We start from the raw sequence: 19,465 nt of genomic DNA, 5'->3' as shown, positions 1-19,465 counted from the left end.
GAGATTCCTTTTTCCTGTGGGCATGGCAGAATTACAAAAAAAATAAACCAAATGAGCAACTGGCTTTAGAGTTTTTTTTAAATCGGAAAACATTGAAACCTGATGGTGCTTTTTATATAATAGAAGCAGCAAGACAAATTGAGGGTTTTTATAAAAGTTGGGAGCCATCTATGGATTTTGTGAACAAAAGTCCATCCACATGCTTCACCTTACTCACTCCTTTCAGTTAATAATTATGAAAAATAGTCAATAAATATAGTATATGCTAAGAATATTAAATATATAGATTTAGGTGCTCTTTCCTTCTCTCTATCTTTCTTCTTCCTTTTGGGGGATAAGGAAGGGGGTTAGGGAGTAAACTGAAAAAAATGATTGTATCATTTTGTATTATTTCATTGAATTAATGTTCTGTATTGATGCAAATAATCTTTTTTTTTAAATAAGCAGCAAGGGAAGACCCACTGCCACTGTGTTCCTCCAGCAGGTGTTTAGCTCAGAAAGATCAGAGATTCAACACAAAATAAAAAGTTATTGTACCTGAACTAAGGAAACCAGAACTCGTTCAAAGTATCGTGTTGTGTCCGAGACGAGATCCTCCTCCAAATCAGATTCAAAGTCTGTTTAAAAAAAACCCAATAAGTTATGAAGTCTCCAGCAATCTCAAACATGGGTCTGTTTTGTGAACTGCGGCACTCTGTTGACTTAATGGGAACAATTTAAGTGTTTGGTCAGTGTAGCAAAAGACAGGAGCTCTTCACAGGTGGCTGACCAGTCCGGAATGATCCGACCTGGCTAGGGACACAACCCTTTAAGGCCCAGACAGTAGGCGTGGCTTAGCTCTCAGCCAGTCGCTGTACGCACACTCTTGATACTGTAACTATATACACTATATACATTGGTGATAGGTCTGTACTATCACAGTCAGAAAATAACAGAGGCTGGGTTTTTTTGTGTTTAAAAGCTAGTGGTCACTGGATAAAAATCTATGAAGGACAAACTAGTACATGGATGTGGTTTAAATGAAACAAGTGGGAAAATGTTTTGAACAGGAAGAATGGCTCAAACTATCAGAAACTGGCCAGTGTTGCTCTAAAGATAGGAAACCAAAAGTTGTGGAATACATGTTCAAATTCCTTTAAAAAAAATCGAACAGGAAGAAGGAAATGCACATTGAACATCAATTCTGGAAACATTTCTGCTTAAAAGGGGGTGGGAGATGAAAGGGGAAAGGTAGTGGAGTCAAAACCTATAGCAACAAAGGACAGTACAATAGCTATTGCTCTCAATGAAATTTTAAATCCTTATTCCAATAGGACTTGTGGCTACAAACCTGCTGCTACATAATCAGCTCAAATACTCTCAAGAGATATGTCACACAGTCATCGTGTGGAGCAACAGACGTACAAGGTAAATCGTATTTTTCGGAACCCAGGAAGAATTGTAGTCTTACTAATGTAAAGGTAAAAAGGTAAAAGCTCCATTATTGTCACATAATACTACATTTTAGAATGTAGCATGCTTGAAATTCTTTAACTTTGTCAACCATAAGGAAGACACACCACTTTTTCCAGCGCCCCTCACAGAAATGAGGCCCTAGCAAAGATCTAACTTGCAACCCCTGGTTTACAAGACCTGTGCTCTAACCACACCAAGCTATCAGAGGCTATCAATGTGACTACTTCTCTCCCTGAATTAACTATCAATAGCAAGCCACAAAAAGAGCTATTAATCTAGAACGCAAAAAAAAACCTATTCGTACACAAACTAAGAGTAAAAGCGTAATGCTGGAGAAACTCAGAAGGCCAAACGGTATACTTTATATAGCAAAGATAAAGGTACTTAACCAACCACATTTTGGGCTTGAGCCCTTCATTAAGAATGTTGGCAGGCGTCCAAACAAAATATTAGGGGGGAGGGGTGGGGGGAGGAACATGGTCCCAAAGGCAGGATAAGGGAGGACACAGCAGTCAGTGGAATGGGGGTGGGGGAAGGCAGAGAAGAGGCAAGGGAAAGAAGACGGAAAACTAGGAGTTTTCAAGCTTAGGCTCCTGGGCAACTTTTCTTATAAATGAGAAATATTTCCTTGGGCTAATACTGTAAAACCCCTGGGGATTGGTAGATACCAGATAAGTGACTGCATTTCTTGATGGTTAGAGCACAGATCTTGTAAACCAGGGGTTGCAAGTTAGATCTTTGCTAGGGCCTCATTTCTGTGAGGGGCACTGGATAAAGTGGTGTGTCTTCCTTATGGTTGACAAAGTTAAAGAATTTCAAGCATGCTACATTATAAAATGTAGTATTATGTGACAATAATGGTTGCTGGAGTCTGCGTGATTAGCAAGATGTGCCAACTTTAAACTTCCATTTTTTTTTAACCGATTTCTTTTCCGAGATCCTTTCGCTTGAGGTTGCCGATTACTTGAATTCCAGATAACGGGTTTTTAACTGTACCTCAAAGGTCTTTTCTAATTTAATTTTAAATTTAGAGGCGCAGTTCAGTAACAGGCCCTTTTGGCCAAGATCAATCAACTCCTCATAGAAGCTGGAATCAAGCTTGGATTATTTTGTTGGAGCATTTAGGTCACAAAATGATGTTCACTCTAAAAGCAAGAAAAATGCACATCAATGTTCACCATAAATGCAGTCACTTCTGTACTCCCATTTTCCCTTTAACCAAGGTGTGTATTCACTAATAATTTAGACTTATTTAACAGATTCCAGCAGACAAAGCAAAAAAAAAACACAAAATGCTAGAGAAACTCAGCAGGTCAGTGTCCTTTATGTTGCAAAGATAAAAATGCAAAATCGCCATTTCTGGCTTGAGCCCTTCATCAAGGCATGAGAGTATGCCGGCAGGCGTCCGATAAAAAAGGGTGGTGGTGGGAGGGGGTGGCAAAGGCAGGAGATGATCGGTGGATGAGGGGAGGAAGGGGACAGCAACAATAAGGGTTTTGCTGGGTAGGTAAGGGGGAGGGGAGAACTGGAAAGACAGGAAAGAGGGAGAAGGTGAGCAAGTTAGCAGAGGAATCAATGTTAATGCCATTTGGCTGAAGAGTGCCCAGACCGAAGATATTGTTCCTCCAATCCGTGGGTGGTCAGGGAGGGAGAGTGCAAAAGGTCATGTGGGTCTGGGAGTGTGAGTCAGAAATGGAGAGGAGGTGCTCAGTGAAGCAATCCCTCAATCTGTGATCGGTCTCTTCGATGGGGAAAATGCCACAAAGGTAGCACTGGATGCAATAGGTAGGTGGTGCAGCAGTACAAATGAAGTGTGGTTTCACTTGAAAGGCTTGCTTGGGACCCCAGACCGTGGTGAGAGGAGGTGAGGGCGCAAGTGTGGCACCTCCTGTGGACACAGGGGAAGGTGCTGAGGGTGCAAGAGAGAATCGCGGGGTGAGCAGTCCCAGCAGAAGGCCGAGAGGGAAGGGAAACATGTCTGGTGGTTGGATCCTGGAAATTCCGGCAAATAATGTGTTGGATGCAGAGGCTGGTAGGGTGGTAGGTGAGGATGAAGGGGATTCTATATTTGTTGCGTCTGGCAGGAGAGGGGGCCAGGGAGGAAGATCGGGAAATGGTGGAGATGCAGGTGAGGGTTGAGCTGATGGTGGTGGAGGGGAAGCCACATTTGTGGAGGAAGGCAGACACTTTGAAAGATCGCATCTTGGGAACAGTTGCGGCAGAGATGGAGGAAGGACACTATTTGACCTGCTGACCTTCTCCAGCATTTTACTTCAACCACGATGCCTGCATATTTTCTGATTTACTTCCAACAGACAAAGTGATCAGTCAATAACGATGAGCCTACCCTCTTTATAAGCTGCCACAATCTGGTGAATTTCTTCATTTGTGCGAGATGCCAAGATTTCAGTCAAGACATCCTCGGATGTCCCAGCTCCCTGTTGAGGAAAGCAACAAAAATAAAACAATTATGGATTTATACTCTAATCTGAAGACAAAATATGCCAAGCAAGCATTCATCTCACACAAATGTACACTGGAAATACTGACCCAAAAACAAAGCTTCTCCAAATTCTTAGTAATGGAAACACAAATTAAGATTGAACGTCAGATTAGATGGTCAAGGCACAAACCTCGATCAGCATCTGACCATTTTCTCCCACCCTAACATTAGAGTGGAGGGTGGGGTGGGGGGTGATCAAGACATACATCACCTTTTGGAAAGAGTGACTCAACAATCCCAAATTAGGCAGGAAGGAGGAGGAAACTGACCAGGACCTTGCCTGGGATAGAACTATTGGAGGGTGGCAGGGAGCGACTCCATGCAAGTTTGTCTGCACAGTTAGTGTGGCGCTATTACAGTGCCAGCAACCCAGGTTTGAAAGGAGTTTGTACGCTCTCCTTGTGTCTGTGTGGGTTTCCTTCCACCCTTCAAAATGTACAGCGGTTTGTAGGTTAATTAGGTGGCAGGGGCCAGAATCAGCTTCTACCGTGTTATAAATAGAATAAATCTAAAAAATGCTCCACTCAATTTTAAATTTTTTTTAGATGTTCAGCACGGTAGCAGGCCATTTTGGCCCTCGAGTCAGTGCCACCCAATTTATACCCAATTAACCTACACCCCTGGCACCTTTTTGAATGGTGGGAGGAAGCCAGAGTCCAGAGGGAAAACCCACCCAGACACAGTGAGAACGTACAGATGGTAGCAGAGTGAAGAGGGCATGGTCTGGGTGGTGGTGGGGGGGGTGGAATCTTTGAGGATAGAGGCTGCTTTTTTAAGACACTGTCTCATGTAGATGTCTTTGATGGAGTGAAGTCTGGTGCCCATCATGTGGCAGGCTGAGTTATCAACCCTCTGGAGTGCATTCTTATCCTGAGAGTTGGTGCCTCCACAATGGAACCAGACAGAATGCTCTCCAAGGTACACCTGTAGAAGCTTGAGAGTCTTTGGTGATGTACCAAATCTCCTCAATCATCTCACAAAGTAGATCCGCTGGCGAGCCTTCTTCATGATTGCATCAACATGGAGGCTCCAGGACAGGTCAGGAACACTCAGGAATTTGATGTTATTGACCCTTTTCACCTCTGAGTCCTTGATGAGGACTGGCTCATGTTTCCCTGACTCCTTCCTGAAGTCCACAATCATCTCTTTGACTTTGCTGACGTTAAGCACAATGTTGCTGATGTGACACCACTCAACGAGCCAATCTATCTCCCTTCTGTATGATTCCTCATTGCCGTTTGTGATTCTGCCAAGAACAGTGGTGTCATCGGCAAACTGGAATTGTGCCTGCCCACACAGTTGTGGGTGTATAACGAGTAGAGCATGTGGCCTGGAGTTGGACCAGTGTGTCAGATGGTAGATCTGGGCATTATTTCTGTGCATCAGGCAACTTACAGGAAGGTGACAGGAGGTGGATAATGCCTAAAGTAAGGGCCTACCACAAACCTCATCACCAGGACAAAGCTTGAAGCCAATCCTCTCCCAATAGTCTCCAATAACACTACTTCAATTGCTGATTATCTTGTGGTGGAAAAGCTGACTGCTTGTTTCTTCTCTTAGTTTTACCAAAATGGCCCCAAGCAATTCATGCCCAACAGGTGAAAAGCAACTTCCTGGGAAGAGAAACAGGATGTCCGCATTGATTGTATGCAATGAGATTCCTCCAACTGCCAGCCAACTTTCCCAAAGATGTCCTCCCCAGCCCCACCATCTTAAAATCCATGAAATATTTACAATGCCTCGACAAGTTGAGAGTGCTTCGACCTCAGGATATCAATTTAAAAGTGTTGATGGTCAACAGAATAATGCCCCCTTGAACGTAGCTTCTCAGACAAGTTCAGTCCAAGGGGCTGATGCTCCTACTGTCAAGATGAAGGGAGTAAGAACAGCTTCTACGGTCGGGCAGCACTAGGGTCAGAGAACAAAGTGTGCAGGAGGAAAAGGAAAGGTGGAGAGGCAACACTATCCCCAAAATACCTCAATCTCTTGAAATCAAGAACTTCTTCAAATAAGGTCAATGGTCTGAGCATCTACAGCCCTCTGAATGAGAATTCTCCATCCCACGAGTGGAGGAATTCCTCTCCACTGGCCCACCCTTTATTCTAAAACTTTGAGACACTAAACAAAGACACCAACCTGCATCTAGCCCATCAAGAACCATTTTGTGTCTATAAGAAAATATCCTCTTTTGACCGAGTGAAGTCAAATCAAGGAAGCAGGTGATGATTGGCCCTGGTGGATTGCCGCAGGAAATCGTTATAATGATGTGCTGGGGATGGGACAATTGAAATCCACCAATCACAACCTCTGCAAGGTAGGACTATACCCTGGGAGCAAGTCCAGCAGGGTTCCTCACCGTCACACTTGGTCCAATGCCTGATGTGGAGGGCAATTATTCTTGCTCACCAATTGACCTCAGGTTGTTTGGACCATGGCTGTGGTTGGTTCACATTCATGATAAGTCAAACACTAAAGTTTGCAGGCACTGTGATTGCGGTAAAAACACACAGAAATGCTGGAGGAACTCAACTGATCTCGCAGCATTCAGAGGAAGACCAGATATATTACTGATGTTTCAATCCTAAACCCTTCAAGGTATAAGCAAAGAACAGTAAGATGTCAGAATGAAGAATCGAGGGAGGAGTCCAGACCAGTAAAAGGTGTTGATAAGAGGAACTAATTTTGGCTCTAAGGAGACTGAGGAGAAAGGGAAGAGCAAGAGATTACAGTAGGCAATTATGGTAAACCACTGTTATACTGTCAGTGGTTACTGCCAGCTGGACACGCCTCCCGAGATGAATCCTACCCATTACCCCTTTACGTGCTCCCCGCTCTTCCTGCCATGATCAGTCGATGAGGTTGGTTGCTGCTCCACTCTATCGACAATAAAAGCCCATTAGTTTCGCAACCTCAGTGGCGGTAAATTGATGGTGCATCAACAATGCAGCGCAGGTACCCACGATCCTGGTGGGGGCTAAACTGGGACCGGAGCTAGAATCCATGTGACACCAGATGGCAGCAGAAGCAAGTAGCCAGGATGGGCACAGAATATTTCTCTCTTCCCTTTTCCCTGTCACAGAGCCAAAAATCAACTTTCACCTCTCCTCTTGTATCCAATTAACCCCTTTTCTTGGTCTGGACTCCTTCCCCAGTCTTTCTTCTGATATTTTCCTGTTCTTTGCTTAGACCTTGAAGAAGGGCTCAGGCATTGAAACATCAGTAATATACCTTTACCTTCTATGGACACGGCGAGACCAGCTGAGTTCCTCCAGCATTTGTGTGTGTTTTTACTGTCAACCAAGTGTAGACCCCAGTTAAGTGATCTGCTGCATGGATTCTGGTTTGTGAACAGGATGTACCGAACCAATTGTAAAACACAAGTAAAACTGCAATTACCTTCAAGGCGTCGCGCAGTTCCTTGGCGTCGTAATGATCAGGAGGAAGCATAAGAGCGACAATTAGTGACTCAAACTTTCCTGTCAGCTCATACTTCAGGTCATCAATCAGGTCCTAGAGGGCAAAACGCACATTAGTGTGCTGCCATGACAGATGGAACACCTCTGACAAAACAGCAAAACAAAAATCAGAAGTAAATTACAAATATCTGTAGACACTGTAAAAGCTGGAGAAGCTCCGCAGGTCAAACAGTGTCCTTTAAATCCCCATCCCCCCACCCTTACCCAACCAGCCATCCCTCCTGCCCCTCCTTGCTGCTGCCCCCTCCCTCCTTTCTCCACCTATCATCTCCTGCCTTTGCCACCTTTTTGTTCGGACGCCTGCCGGCATTCTCTCATACCCTGATGAAGGGCTCAAGCCCGAAATGTCGGTTCTGTATTTTCACCTTTGCTACATAAACTGTTTGACGTGCTGAGCTTCAACAGCATTTTGTGTTTTTACAGCAAACAATTCAACCTTTTCAGTCCAACTTCACCTCCAGAAGGTTACAGAAAAGTAATGCCTTTGGTACTCCCTTTCTCCTCTGCTTTCCCTCAAAAGCATTCATCAAATCACCATCCTCCCCCCATCCCACTTTCAGCTTATTGCAGTAACCACAGAGAGATTTCGTGTCACTAATTTTTTTTCCCTGTTGCAAAGAACTTCTGCAAGCTTGATGCAATTTGTGTCAGAGTCAAAAGATGAGGCTATTCCAGATTTGACAAGGTCAAGCACTTGAAGCTTCAGACTTTAAAAATAACCCTAGTATCAAATTAAAGGCATTGTAAGGCACACAAAAAAAAATTAAGATGCAAGCATACAACCACTTAATAAACAACCAAGATCTAACATTTCTCCTCTGCGCACATAGGATTCAGTTTCAGTTTATACAGATTGCTACCAAAAATGCAGTTGGTTATAATTTACCTTTCCAAACACCGTTTTATAAGCACAAATAATTTGCTGTCTCTGGGCATTACTTCTCTGTGTCAAAAGGTCCAATATGACATCTTCATCAGTTCCTGCCAACAACAAGTTTACAGTTTTTAAAATCAGCATTCAAAAAAAGCATTAATTGCCTGAAAAATATTGTGTCGGCCCTCCTGAGCCAATTAAAAGTTACTTAACAAAAATAAGGCAGCCTAATTTTGCAGCAAGAATTTCCCGGAGGCCAACCATTTTAATTCCACGCACCATTCCTGTACCGAGATGTCCGCCCATGACCTCATGCACTGCCAAACTAGGCCACCCACAAATTGGAGGCGCAACAGCCAATATTCTCTCTGGGCAACAAGTCTGCATGAACATCGATATCTCCAGTTTCTGTTAAAACCCTACCTCCGAGTCTTTTTCCATCCCTATCTAGCTCTTTTCCTTCAGCTCTCACCCCCTTTCCTTCCCTCTCCATTCAGAGAGCTATCCCCCTCCCCATCACTTCTCAGCTTATTTCTCTTCTACTCCCCATCCACCTAAAACCTCTTGCCTGTAGCCCTCCCCCTTTCTCCCTCATCACCTCTCCCCTGCTACCAAACCCCGACTTTCTTAAATTCAGGTGCCTGCCTCCCCTTTGCTCACATCTGTTCAAAGGGCTCAAGCCCATTGGTTACCCTTCAAGTCCTGTGGATTGCTGCACGAGCTGCTGGGTTTCTCCACTACTCTTATGTGTTGCTCTACAATCACCGCATCTGCAAACTCTCCTGTTTAACTAGCCTTAATATCCTGGTGTTATTCAGGAGTCTAATGAATAGAGCAGAGGAGCTTTAACTGGCACCTGGCTGATTACCCTTCTCCTTGATCACATCAGAAGTGCCTTGCCTCATTTTCCCCATACTCTTGCTTGAAGGAGTACAAATTTTAAATTTAGACGGTCACGGGCCCTTTCAACCCACAAGCCCATGCCACCTAATTGACCCACACCCTCGGTACATTTTTTGAAGGGTGGGAGGAAACCTGAGCATTCAGAGAAAACCCAATGCAGACAACAGGGAGAACATACAACTCTTTACAGAAAGTGCCAGATTCAAACCCTGATCACTGGCACTGGAACAGTGCTGTGCTAACTGTGACACTATCTGTACTGCCCTTGTTCCAAAGTATGCAAGTCAACAGATTTCCTCTCCCAACAGTGAAGCTATTGCACGATGCTCTCCATGAAGCAAATGTTAAAGTACTAAGAGAGTTTCCTCATTGCATTTAGATTTGGCAATTTCCACAGATTCCACTTGGGCTCCACTTATGTGAGTGTTCACCCAAAAGCCGAGTTTAGAGGCATCAAGTTAAACAGGGAGGATCCTGGTTTAATGTCTATCCCTGAACAGATTAGCAGAGAGTCCTAATGGTCTTGGCCATTCAAACAAGGCAAATGGAACATTACGTACCTTATGGAGTGAAACACGAAATTCTGCAGATGCTGTGGACTCACAGCGTCCATACATATATATTGCCAACGTTTGAGGAAGGGCTTAGGCCCAAAACATCAGTTATGTATTGTTGCCTTCTATAGACGCTGCAAGACCTGCTGAGTTCATCCAGCATTTCTGCATTTTTATTATGCATAATTTTGGGTAATTTTCCAACTGGTGCATCCCCTCAAACCAAACATCATCAAAATGTTCTTTGATGCATTGTTTTGAATTTAGGAACTTTATTACCTAGAGAGTAGCAAGTTCCTTAAAGCTCCGTACATTTCTATAAATATAAAAGAGGAACTGACAGACAAGTTGGAGAACAGAAAGACTGGATCAACAGGACAAGATGTGTGGAGGATAAGCACATGCTCTTGAGATCAAAGAAACAACTCCTGACATTGTTCACCATGCAAAAATAGAAAATACAGCTTTTCTTTACCAAACCCCTTCATGGCCGCGTGAAGTGTCTCAGCATCTTGATTGGCATCAAAATCTGGAAAATCATAGATTGTACCTCTGGTCCTTCCCTAGAAGCAGACAATGTTGGAACTTAAATGGACAAAATGGCTAAAATAAACAATATTACAAATTAAAGCACAACATCTCCAACTCCATCACAGCACTTTGCTCTTTGGAGACAGATCTGTAATATTGCACAAGGCTTAGATTTAATGCCCCGTGGTGGCCCTTCGCTGTGGCAATAGAGCCAGCACTCTGTGCGGCAAGTGCAACCAAAGGCCAGCAGCCCATGCAGCGGCACTGGCCCCAACAAGTTAACTGGCGGGTGAACGGTAAAGGCAGCTTAAAGGCCAGCGACCCCAAAATGGCGCTGGCCTTGCTGCTCCGCTAACAGTCAGGTACAGCGTGTGGGGAAGAAGGGATTGTTATGCAGGAAAGTACCAGCATGTGGGAAACCCACTTTTGTTATACATGTTGTGACATCAGCCAAGGTAAGGGGGAGGGGCAAAACGGGAACAGTGCACATACAAAAGTCAGGCCTGAGAACATACTTTCCACACAGTAGACATTTGTACAAGGTCGCAGAGGACAAGCATATTTTCAAATTTTCTTTCTTCTTTGGCTTGGCTTCGCAGACGAAGATTTATGGAGGGGTATGTCCACGTCTGCTGCAGGCTCGTTGGTGACTGACAAGTCCAATGCGGGACAGGCTGCCACAGTTGCAGCGGTTGCAAGGGAAAATTGGTGGGTTGGGGTTAGGTGTTGGGTTTTTCCTCCTTTGTCTTTTGTCAGTGAGGTGGGCTCTGCGGTCTTCTTCAAAGGAGGTTGCTGCCCGCCGAACTGTGAAGCGCCAAGATGCACAGTTGGAGGCGATATCAGCCCACTGGTGGTGGTCAATGTGGCAGGCACCAAGAGATTTCTTTAAGCAGTCCTTATACCTCTTCTTTGGTGCACCTCTGTCTTGGTGGCCATTGGAGAGCTCGCCATATAACACGATCTTGGGAAGGCAATGGTCCTCCATTCTCTGACTCAAAACCATTATCTCTAGGACAGCAGTTAATCCAAAGGCACAAAATCAAAATGCTGTAAATACTCAAGCCAGGCCTTATACCAGGGAAGAAAAGTGAAGCAGTATTTCAGGTCAAAGACCATTCCTCCCCAACAAATTTTGATTTTTACTAGCCCAAAGTTGCAAGCAGAGGCTGATCAGGTAATTATTGAGATTCCTGTATACAATGCATATTTGCCATTGGTGTGATAAAACAAACAAATCTAAAATATTTCCATGCATTCAAAATCAAGTCACAATGTCAAATCATGTACAGTGCCCCGATGGAGCATTACAGTTGAAGGCATTCACAAACAGAAGAAATGGGGTATTCGCCACAAGGACCAAGAATGACCATCCTCCACTAGATATCAACAACTCTAGTGGAGACAGTAGAGAGCAGCAAGTTCTTTGGAGTTCACTTAAATAGTGACCTATTGTGGACACTCAACATCTCCTCACTTGTCAGGAAGTCTTCCGGAGAAGACTGTGGTGGGCAAGGTGACCGGCCACCATTATGTCAACCTTCTACGGAGCTCTATCCAGAGCATCCTGGCTGGTTGCATCGTTTGGGGGGGGCAATGCCCATGGATTCCCCCCCCCTTGGCACTGATCCTGAGGCACCCAAATACAATGGTGGTGTGGCAGGGGCAGGAGCCCCACAGAGTGTAATAGGTGGCTAAGGGTACTCCAGAAAACAGAGGGAGGGGGGAAGGCTCTGTGAATGGAGAGGGAAGGGTGTGGAGAGCTGGAGGAGACAGAGGGATGGGGAAGAGAGGGAGGTGTTCTAGCAGAAACCGGAGAAGTCGACCTAGTTGGAGAGTGTCAAGATCGAATATTCGGTGTTGCTCCTCCAATTTACGGATGATCTTGGTTTGACAGTGCACGATGCCGTGGGCAGACACACTAGTGTGGGAGTGGGGTGCAGAGCCATTGGGAACCTGTCTATGTATTTCCAGACCTTCAAGAAGGGCTCGTTGATTATGTATTGTTAGCTTTGCGACATAAAGTCCACTGTTTGGCCTGCTGAGTTTCTCCAGCATTGTGTTTTTACTTAATTCAAGGTGTGACTGCAGTCTTTCATGTTTTACTGCTGAAGCAGTGAGTTTTGTGCTCCAGATGCGAACAGTTTAATTTCGCTGTCTGGGCAGGAGGGAGCTGGACAGGCGTTCCCTGGCTAGTGAAGAGGCTCCACTTCCCACACTGTGTGTAGCAGCCACGTCAAAGTGGCAGGACGTGCTGTATTGAAGCAGTCAGGGGAGAGGGAGAGCGTGGGGAGGGAGAGAGCGGGGGGGAGGGAGAGAGCGGGGGGGAGGGAGAGAGCTGGGGAGGTAGAGAGCGGGGGGGGGAGAGAGCGGGGGGAGGGAGAGAGCGGGGGAGGGAGAGAGCGGGGGGAGGGAGAGAGCGGGGGAGGGAGAGAGCGGGGGGGAGGGAGAGAGCGGGGGGGAGGGAGAGAGCGGGGGGGAGGGAGAGAGGGGGGGAGGGAGAGAGGGGGGGAGGGATTGAGGGGGGAGGGAGAGAGGGGGGGAGGGAGAGAGGGGGGGGGAGGGAGAGGGAGAGGGAGAGAGCGGGGGGAGGGGGAGGGAGAGAGCGGGGGGAGGGAGAGGGAGAGAGCGGGGGGAGGGAGAGGGAGAGAGCGGGGGGGGGAGAGAGCAGGGGAGGGAGAGAGCCGGGGGGGGGGGAGAGAGCCGTGGGGGGGGAGAGAGCCGTGGGGAGGGAGAGAGCCGTGGGGAGGAAGAGAGGGGGGGGAGGGAGAGAGCGGGGGGAGGGAGAGAGCGGGGGGAGGGAGAGAGGGGGGGAGGGAGAGAGGGAGGGAGGGAGAGAGGGGGGAGGGAGAGAGGGGGGGAGGGATTGAGGGGGGAGGGAGAGAGGGGGGGAGGGAGAGAGGGGGGGGAGGGAGAGGGAGAGGGAGAGAGCGGGGGGAGGGGGAGGGAGAGAGCGGGGGGAGGGAGAGGGAGAGAGCGGGGGGAGGGAGAGGGAGAGAGCGGGGGGGGGAGAGAGCAGGGGAGGGAGAGAGCCGGGGGGGGGGGAGAGAGCCGTGGGGGGGGAGAGAGCCGTGGGGAGGGAGAGAGCCGTGGGGAGGAAGAGAGGGGGGGGAGGGAGAGAGCGGGGGGAGGGAGAGAGCGGGGGGAGGGAGAGAGGGGGGGAGGGAGAGAGGGAGGGAGGGAGAGAGCGGGGGGAGGGAGAGAGCGCGGGGGGAGGGAGAGAGCGGGGGGGAGGGAGAGAGCGGGGGGGAGGGAGAGAGCGGGGGGGGGGAGGGAGAGAGCGGGGGGGAGGGAGAGAGCGGGGGGGAGGGAGAGAGCGGGGGGAGGGAGAGAGCGGGGGGGAGGGAGAGAGCGGGGGGGAGGGAGAGAGCGGGGGGGAGGGAGAGAGCGGGGGGGGAGGGAGAGAGCGGGGGGGGAGGGAGAGAGGGAGGGGGGGGGAGAGCGGGAGGGGGGGGGAGAGCGGGAGGGCGGGGGGAGAGCGGGAGGGCGGGGGGAGAGCGGGAGGGCGGGGGGAGAGCGGGAGGGCGGGGGGAGAGCGGGAGGGCGGGGGGAGCGCGGGAGGGCGGGGGGAGCGCGGGAGGGCGGGGGGAGCGCGGGAGGGCGGGGGAGACCGGGCGGGGGAGACCGGGCGGGGGAGACCGGGCGGGGGAGAGCGGGGGCGGGGGAGAGCGGGGGCGGGGGGAGCGGGGGCGGGGGGAGCGGGGGCGGGGGGAGCGGGGGCGGGGGGAGCGCGGGAGGGCGGGGGAGACCGGGCGGGGGAGACCGGGCGGGGGAGACCGGGCGGGGGAGAGCGGGGGCGGGGGAGAGCGGGGGCGGGGGGAGCGGGCGCGGGGGGAGCGGGGGCGGGGGGAGCGGGAGCGGGGGGAGAGGGAGAGAGCGGGGGGGAGGGAGAGAGGGGGGGGAGGGAGAGAGGGGGGGGAGGGAGAGGGGGAGAGCGGGGGGAGGGGGGAGAGCGGGGGGGCGGGGGGAGAGCGGGAGGGCGGGGGGAGAGCGGGAGGGCGGGGGGGAGAGCGGGAGGGCGGGGGGAGAGCGGGAGGGCGGGGGGGAGAGCGGGAGGGCGGGGGGGAGAGCGGGAGGGCGGGGGGAGAGCGGGAGGGCGGGGGGAGAGCGGGAGGGCGGGGGGTGCGGGGGCGGGGGGAGAGGGAGCGGGGGGAGAGAGTGGGGAAGAGGAAAGGAGAGAGAGCAAAATCACAAGAAAAGTGGGAAGGGATTTGAGAGGAAATTGAGAATTGGAGTGAGTAAAGAATAGACAGAATCCTCAGGGTTTGTTTCTGCAACTTCAGTTATCTTTTACTTCCTTCGGATGCTGCATAACCTGCTGAGTTTCTCCAGCACTTTTGTGTACTGCACACAGCTTGCCATGTTAAAGAGCACATCACTGCTACCAGATCCTGTGGTACAAGTCGTGCCTAGATAACCAAAGAAGAATCAGCACATAACACACTGCTCTCAAACCACTAAAACTTGCTTCATTGAAGATCACTCGAAATATTGTACCATACCCCAAATATTACAGTTAATTAACCTTCAAGCAATTTTGCTTTTGAAAGCTACCATTGACTCAGGCCAAAGTTTGGCCCTACAGGTTCAATTACAACCACTTGCAGCTTTTTAAAGAGTCCACACTGGCTGATTGGTACATTTATTGCACAAAAGTGTTTGATTACTATTCTTCCAACAGCAGAAACAATTCCTTGACATTTATTCAATCATGGAGACAGGAGATTGCAGATGCCAAAATATAAAGCAAAAAAAAATTAGGAATTCAGATGATTGGACAGATTCCATGGGGGAAAAGAAATTGTTAGCAGACTCTGCTCAACCACCTCAGTTCCTCCTGCAGCTTGTTATTCACCCAATGATGTCTCACTTCAAGGTCCCTGACCAGAGAACATCAGGTGTCGTACAACTAAATGGCGGACTCCAGAGTATTCACACACAGTTCAGCTTTGTGCTTTAAATGTTTTGGAAGACAATATTGTTTTTGACAATTGCCGATCACTCCCAGTTAGAAACTTTGGAATTAATGTCACTCACTGTCCACAAACGTTTCTACCAAATGATTTTTTTTTTAAAAAGGCAACAGCAGGCCACAAAGAAGCTTCCTCCATACTTTATAGAACAGGACATTTTCACCAATTTGCAGTCAAATTATTCAACCTGTATTTGGATCTACTGTTATTGTCACACAGCTTTGATTAAAAGGAAATAAAATCCATAACTCTCCTGTTGCAAACTGAATTTGGAAAGCATGTTGGCGAATTTAAGGAAATGGTATTTACGAAAACATTTTGCTTCAAATCATTCTCAAAGTGCATCAATTCCACACATTTGCTTGACCCACTGAACTTTTTTCTACTTCTATGTCAGACCTCAGCATTTTGATTGAACTCTCAGTTGCTATATCAACGTCTGAAGCTCAGACAATTCATGGTGTGGGTGATACCCGTGAAAGAATGTTTAACGAATATGCTTAACAAAGGATTAATGAATCGGGTGAGAATGTAGTTGCCTTGTAACATTGGTGAGAATATGACTGCCTTCTAACACGACCTTCCCTTTGCTTTAGTGAGATAGTAACTAATACCAAGGTCATCTTGTTTTTTTTTGCCAGTTTGCAGATACCACAATGGAACATTGTTGTAAAAACAAGAATTGACAGCTGTGTTAAGCTTATAGGGTCTCACGCAGACCCCCTGCCCGAAGGTGTATAAAAAAAATGGGATGAATACTCTGTATGATAAGTGGATGAGTTACTGAACTCTTACTTTGTACCCCACATTCCCACTAGTGTTACAACAAGGGTGAATAAAGGAAGGTGTGGTACGCTTAAGGGTTCTGCTGTTTATTATAGTGCAGGCTGACTTTCACATAATCAGGACACAAATACATTCGTCATCTCATCCTAATTCCATTCACAATTCATCAGATTGTCCAGCTTGCCAAAATGCAAAACCCAAAATGAGGCAGATCCTGTGCCTCACATGGGTACTGAAACTTTAAAAAGAAAAGTCATTAACAAAAAAGGAAATTCGACTTTCATGCCAAATTATTTTCAGTCAATCAATATTGGAGGTAAAATATCCTCAGACATTCGAATGTGAAGTTTTCTGGGGTGGCCCAATCGCAGGCTTCCTATACCAGATATTCAGGTTAATAAAGGTTTCCCTGACAATATTTCTCTCCCCCCCCACCCCCACCCACCATCTCTTACAACGCAATTTTTCCATACTAGGGGAGAGAATGGGGAGGGAGAACTACTGTAGTTTGGCAGCAAGGGTGCTTTTGGAGAAGTGGGGGGAAAGAGTGCCATTATTGGCAGGAGAAATAATCAGGGAGAGTTCATCTATTCTTAATTTAGTTGGGAGAATGAATCAGAAATACAGTCTGCCTACATGTAAGCAATTAAGAGTATACAACTCAATCCCATAATGCCAGAATAATTGTCACCCCTTTTAAATGACTATAACCATGTGTTTGTTAATACTATATTCTAACAACATGAGAGTTTTTTTAATACAACAGAATCAAAGATCCTGGTTTCACAATCTTAAATTTACTAGCATAAAGATATTAACAAAGCGTCTCCTCCACACCGCTTACTACCACTTACGTGAACAACAAATAGTGGTTTGCTTTGAATTAAGCAGCGTTAATAGTAGCTGCAGTTGTTTGTACCCTATTACAGTAACATTTTTAAAAACTAGGAACTAGGTGGAGAATTTGAAATGAATAAAATACCAGCGAACAGAACCACTACGCCCTCCAACAGTTGATGAATCACTACAGCCTAGCAGGACCCAAAGCTGTTATTCTCTCACAACTACATTTGGATTCCACTTACCACGCCTTTGGCTGCCATGGCTCAGTACAAATTCTGTTCTAAAGCAAAAAAAAACATAATTTACTGTCACTTCTACAAATCTCTTGAAATATTTTAATAACATATGAACATGGCAAAACCAAAATAAAGCATTAAATGATTGTTCACAGAGACTTACTATAAAAATATGCCCAGCACAGTAATCTAGCTCAGAGAAACTGGATAGAGACGACCTGCCCTTTCCTTGAAGTGAAGCTCTGGAGGCTGCTTATGGATTGGTGGAGAGATTGGAAACAAATTTACATAATTTAGTCACAGTGAAGATTTAGCCAATGAGAAGCCACTAATCTTACAAAAAAGTCTGTGGATGCAGGTAAAACCAGCACCGAACTCTACTATTCCTATCAAATTATTCGGGTGGACAGCGAGGCATTTCTGATGCAGAGACTAAAATCTCAAGTACCATATCTCATACACAAACCTTGATGTAGGGCTTAAGCCCAAAACGTTGGGGATGTCCCTTTACCTTTGCTATTTGACGTACACAGTTTGACCTGCCGAGTTTCTCCTGCTTTCTGAATTGACCTTTTTATTCACATCACAGATTAGGAGTAGAAGCAGAGTAGCAATATATATCAGAATCAGAATTTATTGTCACGAACAAGTCACAATATTCGTTGTTTTGCAGCAGCGTAACAGTGCAAATATTTCTATAAACCACCTTACAAAATAAATAAAAACAGAGCACAAAAATTCAAAGTGAGGCAGTGTCTTTGGTTCATTGATCATTCAGGAATCTGATGGCAGCGGGGAAGAAGCTGTCCTTGTGCCGCTGAGTACTCGTCTTTAGGCTCCTGTATCTTTTCCCCGATGGTAGCAGAGCGAAGAGGGCAAGGCCTGGATGGCAGGGAGCGGGTTTGAGGATAAAGGCTACTTTTTTTAAGACACTGCCTCACTTTGGAGTTTTTTCTTGTTTGTGCATTGGCACCTCCGTACCAGACAGTGATCAGTGATGCAACCAGCCAGAATGTTCTCCATAGTACAGCTGTAGAACTGTTTGAGAGTCTTCAGTGACATAACAAATCTACTCAAACACCTCAAAAAACATAGCCGCTGGCGAGCCTTCTTTGTGACTGCATCGACATGGAGGCTCCGGGACTGTTCCTTGGAGTTGTTGACACGCTGGAAGTTGAAGTTCTTGACCCTCTCCACTACTGAGCCCTCGATGAGGACTAGTTCATATTCTCCTGACTTCCTCCTGAAGTCCACAATCATCTCCCTGCTTTTGCTAATGTTGACCGCAAGGCTGTTGATGTGACACCATTCAACGAGCTGATCTATCTCCCTCCTGTATGCTTCCTCAATGCTGTTTGTGATTCTGCCAACAACTGTGGTCTCATCGGCAAATTTGTAGATAACATTGGAATTGTGCTTGGCCACATAGTTGTAGTGGAGTACAGTAGTGGGCTAAGCACATACCCTTATACCTTTATATATATTATTTAGCTCTTATGTACACTGCAAAACTGGCTGAGTTCCTCCAGCATTTCTGTCTGTTTTTATTAGCAATATTACAAGACCAGTAATTCAAATTCTGATGAACTGAGTTCACCACCATAGCAGTTATGGAATTTGAGTTAATTCAGTTACATGTATGCACCATTTAATGTCCACAATATGTTCCGTGAAATTTGGTGATATGCAGGGCAATGGGATCAATATAGGGACTGATACAGGGCTGTGGGGAGAGGGCAAGAAAGGGGGATCAGTGTGAGTCGGACATGGGTCTGTGGGGAGACCATGGGGCAATGGGATCAGTATAGGGACTGATACAGGGTTGTGGGGAAAGGGCGGGGCAGTTGGATCAGTTTGGGTATTGTGGTGGTACACCACTGGCCTACTGCAAGGGACAACCTCTGTATCTGCAGAAGAGCTTGGGAACAAGACAACACCTGTTCGGCTGTCCATCAGCTGACCTGAATGGACCAAGCCCCACCCGGTCGGCTGTCAATCACCCTCCGGGATATAAGCCTGAGCTGGCTCTTTGAAGTCACCCTCGCGTTTACACAGCTAGATTTACATTGAATAAATTGTGGAGCGCTGTCGGTCAGAAGCAAACGCACAAAACTAAAAGACTGTACAACAGGCTTTATTCGACGTAAAACTCCACAGAGCCTCACAGCCAGCTCTGCGATTGGGCTGCTGTAAGCTCTGAGAGTGACTTCGGAAGGACCAGTAATTCAAATTCTGATAACCTGAGTTCACCACCATCAGGCTTGGTCCATTCAGGTCGGTTGATTGACAGCCAGCCAGGTGTTGTCTTGGCCCCATTCTCTTCTGCAGGTACAG

At 47.2% G+C, this 19,465-nt stretch overlaps 1 protein-coding gene across 1 annotated transcript in view; it reads right to left on the bottom strand.

Moving 5' to 3' along the window:
* LOC138736337 (annexin A5-like) overlaps positions 1 to 17,381 on the bottom strand; it is a 31,835-nt gene extending 14,454 nt beyond the window's left edge. The window contains exons 1-7 of the mRNA XM_069885681.1: positions 17,295 to 17,381; positions 17,138 to 17,175; positions 10,241 to 10,328; positions 8,321 to 8,415; positions 7,355 to 7,468; positions 3,803 to 3,893; positions 538 to 617 (exon numbers count right to left, since the gene is read on the bottom strand). Coding sequence (XP_069741782.1) covers positions 538 to 617; positions 3,803 to 3,893; positions 7,355 to 7,468; positions 8,321 to 8,415; positions 10,241 to 10,328; positions 17,138 to 17,155 — 486 coding nt within the window. The 5' untranslated portion in view covers positions 17,156 to 17,175; positions 17,295 to 17,381. The remainder of the gene's footprint in view (positions 1 to 537; positions 618 to 3,802; positions 3,894 to 7,354; positions 7,469 to 8,320; positions 8,416 to 10,240; positions 10,329 to 17,137; positions 17,176 to 17,294) is intronic.
* Positions 17,382 to 19,465: the final 2,084 nt, after the last annotated feature.

Source organism: Narcine bancroftii, chromosome 6 (assembly GCF_036971445.1).
Source record: "Narcine bancroftii isolate sNarBan1 chromosome 6, sNarBan1.hap1, whole genome shotgun sequence".
NCBI lineage: Eukaryota > Metazoa > Chordata > Chondrichthyes > Torpediniformes > Narcinidae > Narcine > Narcine bancroftii.
This window is presented reverse-complemented; position numbering and strand designations above follow the sequence as displayed.